Source organism: Anomaloglossus baeobatrachus, chromosome 12 (assembly GCF_048569485.1).
Source record: "Anomaloglossus baeobatrachus isolate aAnoBae1 chromosome 12, aAnoBae1.hap1, whole genome shotgun sequence".
NCBI lineage: Eukaryota > Metazoa > Chordata > Amphibia > Anura > Aromobatidae > Anomaloglossus > Anomaloglossus baeobatrachus.
In genome coordinates, this window is record NC_134364.1 from 61,680,463 (window position 1) to 61,696,897 (window position 16,435).

General features: G+C 50.8%; 1 protein-coding gene across 1 annotated transcript in view; it reads right to left on the minus strand.

The window, feature by feature from the left end:
* The window catches only part of ASPG (asparaginase), an 86,250-nt gene extending 70,486 nt beyond the window's left edge, over positions 1-15,764 (minus strand). Inside the window, exon 1 of the mRNA XM_075329918.1 lies at positions 15,441-15,764. Within this exon, the coding sequence (XP_075186033.1) occupies positions 15,441-15,744 (304 nt within the window). The 5' untranslated portion in view covers positions 15,745-15,764. The remainder of the gene's footprint in view (positions 1-15,440) is intronic.
* Between the last annotated feature and the right edge of the window lie 671 nt (positions 15,765-16,435).

Below are 16,435 nucleotides of genomic sequence, written 5' to 3' on the forward strand. Positions count from 1 at the left end.
AGCCTAAGCCGGGAGCGTCCCAAACACGCTGCCGCAGCAGGAGCGTTCTTGCCAGAGATCCCGACCGGGTCAGGAGACCCCGCACGTCCGGAGAAGGTGACTTGGCTGACCACCTGAGACGCGACTACCGGAGGCACGACCACTGAGGTACGGGCAACGTATGCCACCCAGCTACCGGTGGGGAACCGCCCCCTGGGGATTACCTATTCCCCTGTGGAGACACCTCAGCACGTCGCCACAGCCGCAGCATCCGCAGCCGCAGCACCATCTGTCCCCGTGCGGGAACCGGCCGAAGTGTATGCCGAGCGGCTGGAGCAAGATCACCGGGGCTTCTTTTGGGACCCTGTAGTCCCGTCCTCTACCTCCTATCCAAGGGCTCCGTCTCCGGTGCCAGACCCCGTCCAGGAGCGGCTGCTTGCAGAGACCATCGTCCGGGAAATGATGTCCGGTCCCGGCGGTGAGGAGCTGGCCCTGCAATTCACCACTGGTATAGTGGTGAAGTTCAACCAGCAGGAGGGCTACGGGTTTATCCGCGAAGCAAGCACCGGAGACGATTATTTTTATAATCGGGTCCACCAGGACGTGGAGGGCCTACCCAAGAGGCTTCACACTCTTTACCCGGGCGAGAAGGTGCAATTCTTACCCGAGGCGGGAAGTCGCGGCCTGTTCGCAGTTGGCGTGACCCGGACGCCGACCGCCCGGGAAGCGGCCCAGTGGCAACAGGAGCTGGAGTGGGAGGAGCACCAGGAACGACGCCGGAGCCAGCAGAAACCGACGCCGCTGGATGCCTCCCATTCCCGGCGTACTCTGGCGGTCCCACCGGAGGTGCAGTCTGACCCGGAAAAGGGTACCCCGGTGGTGGCGGTTAACCAAAGTGTCACCAACAGACCGGTAATAGTTCTGGACGTGCCGCAACCTGTGCCTCAACCGCCCCGAGTGGCGACTCCATCGCCTCCACCGGAAACTGAAGAGGCCACGCCATCGGAGCCGCCTTTCGCTCCTGTTTCATTCCGGAGGGTCCGCCGCCAACCTGGGCAGTCCCTGGGCGCCTACATCCAGGCCCAGGCAGCCGAATGGAAGCGGTCCTGGCCTCCGGAGTAGATCGCTCGAGCTGGCTTGTTTGAAGACCGGTATTGTTGGTCGACCGGCAAAAGTTTAAGTTCAGTTGATAGAGCCCGGAGAGAGCTCGCTGTCAGACTGAGTCAGGAACTCCTCCACAGGGCGAAGAGTTTACAGTTGATACGAGTTGATATGCCTGTTGCTCGCCATCGAAAGACCGGGAGCGCTGTTGAGCCTCCGGGCGCCATCAAAAGACCGGGAGCGCTGTTGAGCCTCCGGGCGCCATCACAAGACCGGGAGCGCTGTTGAGCCTCCGGGCGCCATCAAAGGACCGGGAGCGCTGTTAAGTCGCCGGGCGCTGCCGGAGACCGAGTCGCCTGTTGTGGACTGGGCTGAAGGGTATTTTTATGCCATGTTCATTGTTTTAGTTATATGTTTATAGTTAGAGCCTTGCCGGGAGGCTCGGATTTTAAGAGGGGAGGCATGTAGTGGGTGAGCCTACCCCCTACCAGTACCAGCATAGTTAACCCGGAATTGTAACTAATAAAAATGTTGACTTTTATTATTTTATGTTGTGTTAGGGCACCCCTAGTGGCCGGGTGGGACGGCTGTCGCCACCGGGGAGGAGGAGCCGGCTGAATCACAGGGGAGTGTGTGTGTGTGTGAGAGGAGTCGGATCCGGGACGGGAGAGTGTGAACATCGAGGGGCAGAGTGTGTGAGCGGGACCACCAGGGGGCGCCGGAGAACAAGGAGGAGAACGTAACCTCAGGGTGTGAAGCCACTGGTGTGGGTCCGGTGTGCATGAAACCAAAGTGTGGGAGCCCGGCGAAGTGGAGTACCCCGGGCATATCCCCACCAGAGGGTGCGTTAGGGCAGGCTGCCCCCAGCTCCACCGAAAAGTGCCTGATTTTACCGCCGGATAGTATTGTGCAAATAAAGGATGTCGTTTGTTACCATCACCCTTTGTCTGAAGATCGTTTGTACGACGTCCGGCGAATGCACTATCACACTCTGCCCCACCAAGTCAGTCCCCGACCTTGAAGAAGTGGTGAAGCCAGGGACCAGCCTGAAAACTACCGCCACGACCACAAGGCCGGAGGCTCCCCTGGCTCATCATTTCAGGAGCACTGCCAGAGCCCTGCAAAATGACCTCCAGCAGGCCAGAAATGTGTATGTGTCTGCACAAATGGTTAGAAACTGACTCCATGAGGATGGCATGAGAGCCCGACATCCACAGATGGGGGTGGTGCTCACTGCCCCCACCCCGTGCAGGATGCTTGGCATTTGCCACAGAACACCAGGATTGGCAAATTTATCACTGGCGCCCTGTGCTCTTCACAGATGAAAGCAGGTTCACGCTGAGCACATGTGACAGATGGGACAGAGTCTGGAGACGCCGGGGAGAGCGATCTGCTGCCTGCAACATCCTCCAGGATGACCGGTTTGGCAGTGGGTCAGTAACCCACTGGGAACTCCTTCAAGACTGTTGGAAGACCATTTCCGGTGACTACCTCTTGAAGCTCATCAAGAGAATGCCAAAAGTGTGCAAAGCAGTAATCAAAGCAAAAGGTGGCTACTTTGAAGAACCTAGAATAGAAGACATATTTTCAGTTGTTTCACACATTTCTGTTAAGTATTGCATTCCACATGTGTTAATTCATAGTTTTGATGCCTTCAATGTGAATCTACAATTTCCAGAGTCAAGAAAATAAAGAAAAATCTTTGAATGAGAATGTGTGTCCAAACGTTTGGTCTGTACTAATATAACTAACACACAAACACACACACACACACACACACACACACACACACACACACGGTTGGCTGTGACATCACCTACTGTGAATGGTGGCTCCTGTATTATCTGCTGTGTATAGGTGTTATTAGTCATTGTAGAGGAGGTGAGCTGTGATATCTCCTACAGTCCCCGACAGTTTTGTCGCTTATCCATGTTATGCAAATATAAGCTTATAACCTGACTTTAAATTCATCCATTGGTTTTATAAATTACTCTTTTGAAAGCTGAAACCCTCCCAAATTTGTTTTAGGTTATGAGAATAAAGTTGATGCAAAGCTGAAATATTGATCATTTAATGAACACAGAAAGGTCAGATTTTGGCAAGACAAAAGTTTTGTCGCCTTGTCACATAATGCACCCAATCCTAGTTTACATCCTCACCTGTGCTCACTAAATGATCGGTTAATTAGTGGCTGTGTATAAAAAGAAACCCAGCACCCCAGACCTTCACTTGAACTGCAACTTGAGCTCTGACAACATGCCAAAAATGCACTCTGCGACCAAAGCCTTGATTATCAAGAGGCTGAAGACCAGATCCACTGCAGAGGTGGCTGGCACCTTTAAATGTTTCTCAGTGTCAAGTACAAAGAATTGAAAAAAGATTTGAAGAGACTGGAGACATTTTTAACAAGCCCAGGTCCGGCAGACCCCGCAAGACAACTGCTCAGGAGGAACACTTGTTGGTTAGAAAATCCAAAGCCAGCCCCTCTTCCACTGCAGCAGAGCTCCAACAGGCCTGGTCACCTCAAGTCCCTGTGTCAACTAGAACAGTTTGTAGAATTCTGTCTTCAAATGGCCTCTATGGTCGAATCAGTGCCCAGAAGCCAGCACTAAACAAAAGGTAATTAAAAAACCGTGTGGCATTTGCTAAGTCCCACAGCCTGCGAAACAGATGGACGCTGGAAAAGTGGCAGAAAGTGGATTTCTCTGATGAATCTTCAGTTGAATTACACCACAGCTGCCACAAATACTGCAGGAGACCTACCTTGAGCCCATATGGATCCAGAAAACAGTTAAGTTTGGTGGTGGAAAGATCATGGTCTGGGGTTACATTCAGAATGGGGGTGTGCGAAACATTTGCAAGGTGGAAGGCAATATCAATAGCCTAAAATATCAAGAAGTATTAGCTACCTCTTACATTCCCAATCATAAAAGGGGGCAAATTCTGCAGCAGGATGGTGCTCCATCTCATACATCCATCTCTACAACAAAGTTCCTCCTGGCAAAGAAGATCAAGGTGCTAAAGGACTGGCCAGCCCAGTCACCAGACATGAACAGCATTGAGCATGTTTGGGGTAGGAGGAAAGAGGAAGCATGGAAGACAAAACCAAAGAATCTAGATGAGCTCTGGGAGGCATGTAAGACTGCATTCTTTGCTATTCCTGATGACTTCACCAATAAATTGTATGAATCATTGTTGCATGGATGCAGTCCTTCAAGCTCATGGAAGTCACACAAAATATTAAATATGGCTCTAATAGCACCACAACTTCATTCACCAATGTTATGCAACATTTCTTTGGTTTAGAAGTTAATTATTTGTTTGAATTTCACATTACTTTCTGTGGGCGACAAAACTTCTGTCTTGCCAAAATCTGACCTTTCTGTGTTCATTAAATGAACAATATTTCAGCTTTGCAGCAACTTTATTTTCATAACCTAAATCAAATTTGGGAGAGTTTCAGCTTTCAAAAGAGTAATTTATAAAACCAATGGATGAATTTAAAGTCAGGTTATAAGCTTTTATTTACATAACATGGATAAGTGACAGAACTTCTGTCAGGGACTGTATTGTGAATGGTGGATCCGGTGTTATCTACTTTATATAGAGGTGTTATCAGTTAATGTATAGGAGGAGGATCCAGTGCTATCAGCTATTTATAAAGGTTATCAGTCATTGTACAATAGGGGGAGGTGGTGAGCTGTGACTAATTGCAAATGGTGGATCCAGTTATTCACTGTATACAGAGGTGTTATCTGTAAATGTAACATTGCCTCTGATAAAGTTTTCAGCATCCTCCTTAAGGCTATGTGCACACGCTGCGTTTTTTTGACGCTGCGTTTTTGTGCGTTTTTGGCCGCTAAAAACGCACAAAAACGCACCTGCGTCGAAAAAACGCGGCAAAAAACGCACGCGTTTTGCCGCGATTTGGTGCGTTTTTTTGCTGCGTTTTGCTGCGTTTTTGCTCACTGCGTCCTTATGCGTTTTTTATCAGTGAACAAAAAAAAAAAAAAGGTCTGATGTCATTTCCTTCTTCAATGTGTTCTTCATTCTCCACTAGTGTATGCAGAAGAGCAGACAGCTGCAGAACTACAAGGCTCAGCATCCTCGATCCAATAGTGTATGCAGGACAGCAGACAGCAGCTGTCGAACTACAAGGCTCAGCATCCTCCATCCAATAGTGTATGCAGGAGAGCAGACAGCAGCTGTCGAACTACAAGGCTCAGCATCCTCCTTCCAGGACTGTATGCAGGATTTCTTTGCCCCCCCCCCAAAAAAAAAATGACGTGGGCTTCGCCATATTTTTGTATGCTAGCCGGGTACAGCAGGCAGGTACGGGCTGCCCCCAACCCCCAGCTGCCTATTTGTACCCGGCTGGGAACCAAAAATATAGGGAAGCCCTTTTTTTTTTAAATTATTTCATGAATTTCATGAAATAATTTAAAAAAAAAAAAATGACGTGAGCTTCGCCCCATTTTTGAGTCCAGCCGGGTACAACTAGGCAGCTGGGGATTGGAATCCACAGTGCAGGGTTCCCAAGCTTTCTGGGCACCCCCGCTGTGAATTGCAGTCCCGCAGCCACCCCAGAAAATGGCGCTTTCATAGAAGCGCCATCTTCTGGCGCTGTATCCAACTCTTCCGGCTGCCCTGATGCCGGGTGGCTAGCCAGGTAATAATGGAGTTAGGGCTAGCTGTATATTATCAGCTAGCCCTAAGCCCGAAATTCATGGTGTCACGCCAATATTAGACATGGCCACCATGAATTTCTAGTAAAAATAAAAAAAAAACACAACACAGAAAAATATTTTTATTAGAAATAAAACACAACACAATTAGTGACTCCATCTTTATTGAAATAAAGAACCCCCCCTCCGCAGTAATCCTGTGTCAGGGTCCTGCGCCGTCCAATCCGGATCCAATATCATCTGATCGGTTTGCTGGAAGGCAAAGCGATCAGATGATCTGTCAGGATCAAGTGCCTGAATCCCATCACACATCAGCTGATTGCATAAACGCCGATTATACAATCAGCAGATGCATCAGTAGAAAAAAAAATAAAATAATACTCACTTATGTGCTGAATTACCGGCAGCTCCCGGAGCGATGGGGCGGGAGTCTGATCCCGTCCGATCGCTGCAGCAGCTGCCGGTAATCAGGGATGAAGTCTCCTGACGCATCCGCTGATACCGGCCGGGCGCCCGCGTCAGCCCGAGACTCGATCAGCTGATGCGTCAGGGGACTGCATCAGGTGATCCATCGCCAGGTCCTGCAAGCAAGGTCCTGCCCCGGGGAGACTGCACACAGCCGGAGCGGGGGTGGCGATACCGTGAGAGGAGATGGGAGCGGGCATGGCACCGGGAGTCTGCAGACAGGTGAGTATAACTTTTTTTTTTTTATTCTACTGTTAACTTTTGTTTTCGCAGCCGCTTCCACCTCCTGCCTGTACATGGCGCCGCACGGCAGCATACATGCACAGGACGGGAGATGGACGCGGCGGTGACGGTACCGGGAGGATTCATGCTTCTGTCTATACTGACAGAAGGAATCCTCTTCCTGTACACGTCACTTTACTACCCACCTCCTGCGCTTATAGCTGCGTTTTTGGTCTTAGAAACGCACCAAAACGCAGCTATTTGCGTTTCTCATTGCGTCTTTCAACATCCCATTGAACTCAATGGATGAAAAGCGCAGTGAAAAACGCGGGAATAATTGACATGCTGCGTTTTTGTGGTCACCACAAAAACGCAGCTGAAAAAAAACGCTGTGTGGGGACAGCAAAAATGAAAACTCATAGACTTTGCTGGGGAAGCAAAGTCATGCAGTTTTGAGGCCAAAAACGCACCCGAAAAACGCGCAAAAACGCCGAGAAAAACGCACCGTGTGCACATAGCCTAACAGGAAATTTAACACTAAAATTTCTCAAATGGACAGTGTGAGATGGCATGTTCAGCAAATTACCAAAAACAAGCCTTTTATGTTTTACCCAAAAAAAAACAAAAAACGAGAGACAAGTGACAATAGGTCATTTTCTGATCGACCGCCTGGCAGTGGGACACCTTGTTGTCAGCTTATCATTGGGAGACTTCGGCTATGTCTGCACAACACATCTTTGTGGTGATCACATAATTTCATCCTGTGGTCGCAGAAACGCAGCCTGTGGCTTAAAAAAAAAATACATGAGCTTTTTGGACGCGTTTAAGTGAAATCTATGCCTGGAAGGGCTCAAAAACGCAGTAAGAGTTGACATGCTGCATCTTTGGTCACCACTAAGATGCAGCCAAAAAAAGTGGCAACGTGCGCATGCCACACAGCAAATCTGAAATCTCAGGCTTTGCAGGGGAAGGAAATGCATGAGGTTTAGTAACCCAAACTGCTCCCAAAAACGCAGCATGTGCATGAGGCCTTAGGCTATGTGCGCACTAGAAAAGTGATTTTTCTCAAGAAAATTTCTTGAGAAACTTCTGGGAGTTGAAGATTACCGCACCTGCGGTAAAAAAAACGCACCATAACCGCGGGAAAAACGCATACGTTTTTGCCGCAGTTTTTCCGCAGGTTGGTCCCTGCGTTTTTTTTATGCTGAACTGCAATAAATAATATAGATAATAGATAATCGATAGACAGATAATGAATAGAGGGAAAGAAGGATAGATGAATAGATTGATAGATGAGAAAGACCTATATAATGTCCCACCCCCCTGCATATTCTAAGCTGGCACCCTTTAGTGACTTTCATGTGGCACTAAAGAGTGCCTAGCCTTGTATTTAGCCAAAAAATAAATAATTAAAAAAAAAAAGGACGTGAGGTCCCCCCATGTTTTGTAGCCAGCTAGGGTAAAGCAGACAGCTGCAGCCTGCAGACCACAGCTGGCAGCTTCACCTTGGCTGGTAATCCAAAACCGAGGGCACCCCACGCTGTTATTTTACATTAAATAAATAATTTAAAACAAAAAAACATGGGGTCCCCCCCATATTGGATCACCAGCCAAGGTAAAGCGGACAGCTGGGGTCTGATATTCTCAGACTAGGGAGGTCCACTGTTATTGGACACTCCCCAGGGTTGTAGGCTTACGTCTTATGGCCATAACGCTAACAAAAAACCTCAAACTTTTTTGTACAGGATACAGCCAGGCCCCTTTTTGTTAGGCCTTGCTATCAGAGTTTCTGTCCCTACGTAGCGCGCAGTGGGGGTACGGCTTGGCAGCCCGCCTGATCTAATAGTATGGGCGTCACCTAATAGGCTGCAGGTTTGTGACTGTGCGTCTGCTAGTGTGAACAGTGCTCTATGCAAGCCACCAGTGTGCAGTTTTACCATCCAGCCATCACCTCCTCCATATTTGGAAGTGAGTGTGAATGGCTCCACCTGCACCTGTGTTGCCTCCACCTAGCGGGGGTTTAGCTGTATCCTGCTGGAGTAGTAGTAGTCTTTTGGCCTGAGCAATATACAGCTGCAATTCCATCTTGCTGTAAGTAACTCCCCAGCCTAAAAATAGCAGGCCACAGCCGCCCCAAAAATGGCGCATCCATTAGACGTGCCAATCCTGGCGCTTCGCCCCAACTCATCCGTTGTCCTGGTGCGGTGGCAAAACGGGGTAATATATGGGGTTGATGCCAGATGTGTAATGTTACCTGGCATCAAGCCCTGGGGTTAGTGATGTCACGCGTCTATCAGATACCTGACATCACCAACCCAGTCAGTAAGAAATAAAAAAAAAGACAACAAAAAAAGTTTTATTTGAAAAAACACTCCCCACATTCCCTCTTTCACCAATTTATTGACAAGAACAATCAAATCCGGGTCTGGCGTAATCCAATAAGAGGGAAGGGGGGTCCCACGGCGATCCATACCATAGTCACTGTCCCAGTCCATGAAGAACAGAATGTTCCTCATGGGCTGGGAGACCAGTGCAGTGACCTGAGCTAACATCAATAGGTCAGCCCAGGTCACTGCAGGGGATGACGAGCACTGCCATCAGGAGGTTAGATGAGATCATTACCTGCTGTGATGATCTCCTGCAGTCCTGCCATCAGCGCTATCACTGACTTCTATGCCCGCTGCGTTGTCAGCAGTATCGCGAGAGCCCGTGACGTCACTGCTAGTGAGTCTCGGGTCGCTCGCGAGATGGGCATAGACGGCAGTGACCGCGGTGACGTCAGGAGGCAGGAGATCGTCACAGCAGGTAATGATCTCATCTCACCTCCTGGCAGCAGCGCCCGTCATCCCCACGGCTGCACGCACTGCTGTGTGTCAGTGTCTGCCTGCGCTGCAGGGTGACAAGCTGCTGATACTGCGGGCAGACACTGACACACTGCAGGGCAGGCAGCGGCGGGGCTGCAGCGGGACACAGACTGCACGGGCACCTGGAGGTCACACGGAAGTGCTTCTGTGCGGCGTCCAGGGAGTGTGACGTCTGTGTTTACTCTGCTCCGCTTCCTCTTCCTGGCATAATGACATCACTTCCCTGCAAAACCGCAGGCAGCGATGAACATTACCGCAGGTAAATCGCGGCTATACCGGGGGTATACCGCACATCATTTGCTACCTGCGGTATACCCCCGGAATTTCGCGATTACATTACAGTGAATGGAGTGAAATACCGGGGGTATACCGCAGGTACCTGCGGAAAAGAAGTGACATGCACATTTTCTCAAGAAAATCTTCACAAACAATTTTCTAGAGAAAAAAACGCAGCGTGCGCACAGCTATTTTTTTTTCCCATAGGTTTTGCTGGGAAATGTCTGCAGGAAGATTACAAACATTTCTCAAGAAATTTCCGCAGCAAAACCGGGCGTAAAACGGCCTAGTGCGCACATAGCCTTAAACTGGTATTGTCCAAAGCAGACAGCCCCTTTAAGATTACATGTTTATTAAATAAAAGCTAGGTGATGTGATGCAATGAAGCAAGGTGCTGCAATATGCAATGATGATCCTCCCAGTGACTGAAGCTTATACAGATCATGAAGGGGAATAATACAATAGTGCAGAGCGTCACATTACTAGGATTGATGTCGGCTTCCTGCAGAGCGTTCCTCCTGCCGTACTGTGTGTTCTTACAGCCACATTGCATCAGGTTAATGGCCTCGCTCCCCAGTCCTGCCCCTTTTGACAGTCAGATGTGTGCTGGCCTAAGAAACCCAGTTCTCCCGCTCCAGGGCACTGGTTACATACTGGGTGATGGCTATTTTTTCCAGGTTACCTATACACTCTCTGCACTCAGCAATCTAAAGTCAAAATTTAACATTACTGATTATGTGGGGGGGGATTCCAGCGATCGGGCCCCACGATCAACAACTTGTCTATCCTGTGGACAATCCCTTTAAGCTTTCCCTGGTATTCAGCCATAATGTATGTAATTTGACTGTCAGCCCTGGAGATATGGGAGATGAGTCGGAGATAGGTTTCTCTGTCTTTAGACTTTGTTCTCTGTTATCATCACTGACACAATGACTTACATTGAATGCTATAAAAACTTTACGTATGAACCAGCTCTGGCAGAGTGATCGCCGATTGGCTTCTGTAGCAAATGATTATATTAGATAGCGGTTATAATCTGTCTCCGGTGTATAATCCGGCACGCTGCCAAACCACATAAGAGCATAATCCCCAGGGCTGAAGTCCTGGCTCCCGGCTCCTGCTTGGCCAGGTTGTTACTGAATACCTGTACTCGTCACATGGTGCCGCAGGAATGTATACGACCGCACACAACACCGTCACCAACCGCCATGTGGACAGAAGAAAATCCGCTACATGCGCCTGTCTGATAACAGATACATACAAGGAGAGGAGATCAGAAAGGATCATTTATAAGATCACAACAATATATTTATTAGTCATGGGGGTCTTTGCTTAAAGGGGTTGTCCACTAATAAACATACCCCTTCTGAATGTCCCCAGTGCGCTATGTAAAATAAGAAAGAAAAAAGCACAATGACCCCCGGATCGGTGCAGCACCTCCGAGCGCTGACGGATCCGTGAAGACTGAGGATTGCTTGTACAATGGCTTGTAAATCCATGAGCTCCAGTCACCATGGTAGACAAATCCGGAGCCTTCCTCCAGGATAGACGTTCACTCCAATCCAGGCTGCGGTCGTATGGTGGCGCTGGAAGATGCACGGAATTCTGCTCCAAATTCTCATATTTTTAAAAAAAAAAAAAAAAAAAAAAAAACAAAAAAAAACTCAAACCATTTTGTTGAAGATTTTTCCCGCATTGGTATGTGTGAAATCTGTAGCAAAAACGCTGCAACAACCGATGTCCACACATATAGTGATAGCTCATTAGTTGCTGGTGGTCGTAACTGTGGATGCCAGAGATGCAATGCCCTGCACATGAGGTAATAGACATAGCTGAATCAGGAGCACTATTCTACATTTCTACTTTGAGGGATTTGCTACTTATCTTGGACTCCTTTAAGGGTGTCTGTACTTGCAGAATAAATCTGTCCCGAGTCTACAGGAGGAATGGCGCTATACTAGGCCATTATATGACTGGTGTGCTGCGTTTTCACCAACTCCCTCTCTCAAGCATCTGATGTGGCCATACATAAGAGGCTTTCTCCATTTTTTTTTCCATAGGACGTCCAAAAAAATGGCCACACAAGCGTGCTCTGCTATTCTAGACCACGACTATCGGCTGCAAGATGAGGCTGAAGGGTCTCCATTCTCCAGCCGCGAGGCCTATCTCCATCGGACATGTAATAAGATATAATACAAACATCGGAGATAGAAATACCCCATTTTTGATAAAAACAAATAAAATCAGCGAGGCTAGGCTATCCAGAGATATATTTGGAGAAGCTTCTGGCCAAAGCACGCGATCAGATGCCAGAGCTCCGGACTGTGCAAATATTGTGCAGTGTTATCACTGAGCTAACAAAAAACGTGACGAGCGCGGCGCCTCCACAACAACAGCATTTACTTATTAACCCGACGGTTTTGGTTTGGATACCCGAATACATAACGTTAGAGGGGACCTCTGGGGATCTGACACGATATCCCAACTTGTAGGCCTCATTTTTACACAGGTTTATTATGACAACTGTCTTGCTGCCCATAGCAACCAATCACAGGGCAGCTTTCATTATTCCACAGCACTGTACGCAATATAAGCTGCGCTCTGATTGGTTGCTAAGGCCATTGTTTTGTATCTAGGGTATCAACTCCCTGCACAGGCCTCAGGCTCATCATTAGTTACAGAGCCCTTCCCATCCCCCCAAGCATGGTAGTGCTCACTCATCACTAGTTACGAGTACAGAGCACCTGAGCATGGTAGTGCCCGCTCATCACTAGTTATGAGTACTGACCACCTGAGCATGGTAGTGCTCGCTCATCACTAGTTACCAGTACTGAGCACCCGAGCATGGTAGTGCCCGCTCATCACTAGTTACGAGTACTGACCACCTGAGCATGGTAGTGCCCGCTCATCACTAGTTACGAGTACTGAGCACCCGAGCATGGTAGTGCCCATTCATCACTAGTTACGAGTACAGAGCACCCGAGCATGGTAGTGCCCACTCATCACTAGTTACCAGTACTGAGCACCTGAACACGGTAAAGCCCACTCATCACTAGTTATGAATACTGAGCATCCGAGCAAGGTAGTGCCCGCTCATCACTAGTTACCAATACTGAGCATCCGAGCAAGGTAGTGCCCGCTCATCACTAGTTACCAATACTGAGCACCCGAGCATGGTAGTGCCCGCTCAGCAATAGTTACGAATACTGAGTACCTGAGCATGGTAGTGCCCGCTCATCACAAGTTACAAGTACTGAGCACCCGAGCATGGTAGTGCCCGCTCATCACTAGTTACGAGTACTGAGCATGGCAGTGCCGACTGATCACTAATAATGAAGCATTAGGCTATGTGCGCACGTTGCGTAAATACATGCAGTTACGCTGCGCTTTGTAGCGCAGTGTAACTGCATGCGTCCTGCGTCCCCTGCACAGTCTATGGAGATTGTGCAGGGGCCGTGCGCACGTGGCGTTTTAGAGCGCAGCGCTTCGGCTACTGCCGAAGCGCTGCGTAAAAAGAAGTGACATGTCACTTCTTCTGTGCGCTTTGCCGGCAGCTCCTGCTCTGTCTATGGCAGGAGCTGTAGGCAGAGCGCATGGAATCGGCTTCACTACGGACATTTCTGCAGCGATTTAAAGCGCACATGTGCTCTTCAGATCGCTGCAGAAATTTCTGCAGTGAACTGTACGCAACGTGCGCACATAGCCTTACACTGTATCAAGTCATGAATTGGAGAGGTCTATAGTGGGGACAGTCACCAATCTCCATATTGATGGAGGAGACGTATTTGTAGCTTGGAAGACCCCTTTAAACTACCTTTACTATATTGTCTGTTTTGCTGAAGGCGATTTCTTATGACTTTCCATAAACAGGAACGCTCGGCCATGGCTGCAGGCTTTTCTTGTCTCATTGAGAAGAGGAAAGTAAGGCTGCTTTCACACTTCCGTTTTTTCCTGTGCGGCACAATCCGGCGCTTTGCAGAAAAAACGCAACCGTTTTTTTTTTTTGCTGCCGGTTGTGATTTTTTTTTGCATAGACTAACATTAGTGCCGCATTGTGCCTGCATTCCGTCCGTTTTTTGCCGTATGCGGCAGATTTAGCAGATGCGGCGGCTGGATGGAACGTTGCCTGGCACATTTTTTTGTGCGGCAAAAAAAACCGCATCGTGCTGCATTCGGCCGATGCGGCGCATTTTCCTATGCATGCCTATGGACGCCTGATGCGCAAGCGGCAAAAAAAACATACGGGCCGCATGTAAAAAAAAAAAACTTGTGCAAAGGATGCAGTGTTTTCGCCGCATCCGTTGCATAGGTTTCACAGCCGGATTGAGCCGCAGTGCTAAAACCGGATGTGTGAAAGCAGCCTAAGCTGCTGCCAGGAGAGTATGAGACATGTTGAAATTCTACATGTCCGATTTTTACACAATTAGCTTATCCCAATTCATTTGTGTTCCCTGTAATAATTTTTTACCTAGGAGTCATTTTTTGGGTGGCATTAATATTTCCACTAATCGACTGTTAGATTTAGTGTTACATTTGGATTTAACACTTTTCCAATTTGAGGTTTCCACCATGTCGCTAGTGAGCAGGACTGCCATGCAAAAAACACGGAAAAAATGTCAATTACAACATTCACCGACATCTGAGAAGTATCGAGGTGAGGGTGCCGAACGGGGCGATGTGATAAGGGCGTGGGGGGGGGCGACGTGGTGAGGGCGCAAGGGGGAGTGGCGGGGAGGGGGGGGGTGGGCGACGAAGTGAGGGCGCACAAGGGGGGGACGACGAGGTGAGGGCGCACAAGGGGGGGGCGGCGACGAGGTGAGGGCGCACAAGGGGGGGGGCGACGAGGTGAGGGCGCACAAGGGGGGGGGGGGGCGACGAGGTGAGGGCGCACAAGGGGGGGGGGGGCGACGAAGTGAGGGTGCACAAGGGGGGAGGCGACGAGGTGAGGGCGCACAAGGGGGGGGGCGACGAGGTGAGGGCGCACAAGGGGGCGACAAGGTGAGGGCGTAGAAGGGGGGGGCAAGGTGAGGGCGTAGAAGGCGGGGGCGACAAGGTGAGGGCGTAGAAGGCGGGGGCGACAAGGTGAGGGCGTAGAAGGCGGGGGCGACAAGGTGAGGGCGTAGAAGGCGGGGGCGACAAGGTGAGGGCGTAGAAGGCGGGGGCGACAAGGTGAGGGCGTAGAAGGCGGGGGCGACAAGGTGAGGGCGTAGAAGGCGGGGGCGACAAGGTGAGGGCGTAGAAGGCGGGGGCGACAAGGTGAGGGCGTAGAAGGCGGGGGCGACAAGGTGAGGGCGTAGAAGGCGGGGGCGACAAGGTGAGGGCGTAGAAGGCGGGGGCGACAAGGTGAGGGCGTAGAAGGCGGGGGCGACAAGGTGAGGGCGTAGAAGGCGGGGGCGACAAGGTGAGGGCGTAGAAGGCGGGGGCGACAAGGTGAGGGCGTAGAAGGCGGGGGCGACAAGGTGAGGGCGTAGAAGGCGGGGGCGACAAGGTGAGGGCGTAGAAGGCGGGGGCGACAAGGTGAGGGCGTAGAAGGCGGGGGGCGACAAGGTGAGGGCGTAGAAGGCGGGGGCGACAAGGTGAGGGCGTAGAAGGGGGGGGCGACAAGGTGAGGGCGTAGAAGGGGGGGGGGCGACAAGGTGAGGGCGTAGAAGGGGGGGGGCAAGGTGAGGGCGTAGAAGGGGGGGGGCAAGGTGAGGGCGCAGAGACGCCATTACCACCACAACCACTTTAAGTAGCTCAACTGTTCAATGGAAAATCACCCCGTGCAGACAGCAGCTGGCACAGAACACTACAGTGCCCAGAATGCCCGTTCAGCAGCAGTGCATGCTGGGGGCTGTGGTCCCCTCACCTTCGTTCTGGTACATCATGCCGATGGTGCCCCCGGTGTTGACCACCAGCACCCGGGCCTCACTGATGAGGCCACTCAGACTCTCCAGGGAGCCGGACAGGCTCTGGCTCTTGGACAGCTTCCTCTTGCGGGTGCCGGCGGCAGGGCCGGGGGGTCGCGGGGGCAGCGCCGGGGGCTGCAGGGGGGGCGCCACCATGGCTTCTTGCTCCAGCTGGTCCAGGTGGGTGTGTGACAAAGCCTGAGAGAGCCGAGACATGGAGCTGCTGGCCCGGAGGGGGGTGCCGGCTCTGTCCTCCTCCGCCATGCTGCTGCTATCACTGAGGACGACACGACACTCCCCCCACGTGTGCAGCCGCACCTCCCCCACAACAAGAGCGGGCCGTGTGCCAAGAGAGTGGGGGCAGCATGCCAGGAGATACCGGGCCCCGGGATAGGCACAGCCGGGTGAGGAGATGATACAGGTGGGCACAGGTCCAGGCATAGCCGGGTAAGTAGGGGATACAGGTGGGCATCGGTCTAGGCATAGCCGGGTGAGGGGATGATACAGGTGGGTATCGGTCTAGGCACAACCGGGTGAGTAGGTGATACAGGTGGGCACAGGTCCAGGCATAGCCGGGTAAGTAGGGGATACAGGTGGGCACTGGTCTAGGCATAGCCGGGTGAGGGGATGATTCAGGTGGGCACAGGTCTAGGCACAGCCGGGTGAGGGGATGATACAGGTGGGCACTGGTCCAGCCCAGGCATAGCCGGGTGAGTAGGCGATACAGGTGGGCACTGGTCCAGGTATAGCCGGGTCTGATAATACAGGTGGGCACAGGTCCAGGTATAGCCGGGTGAGTAGGCGATTCAGGTGGGCACAGGTCAAGCCATAGCCGGGTGAGTAGGTGATACAGGTGGGCACAGGTCAAGCCATAGCCGGGTGAGTAGGTGATACAGGTGGGCACAGGTCAAGCCATAGCCGGGTGAGTAGGCGATTCAGGTGGGCACAGGTCTAG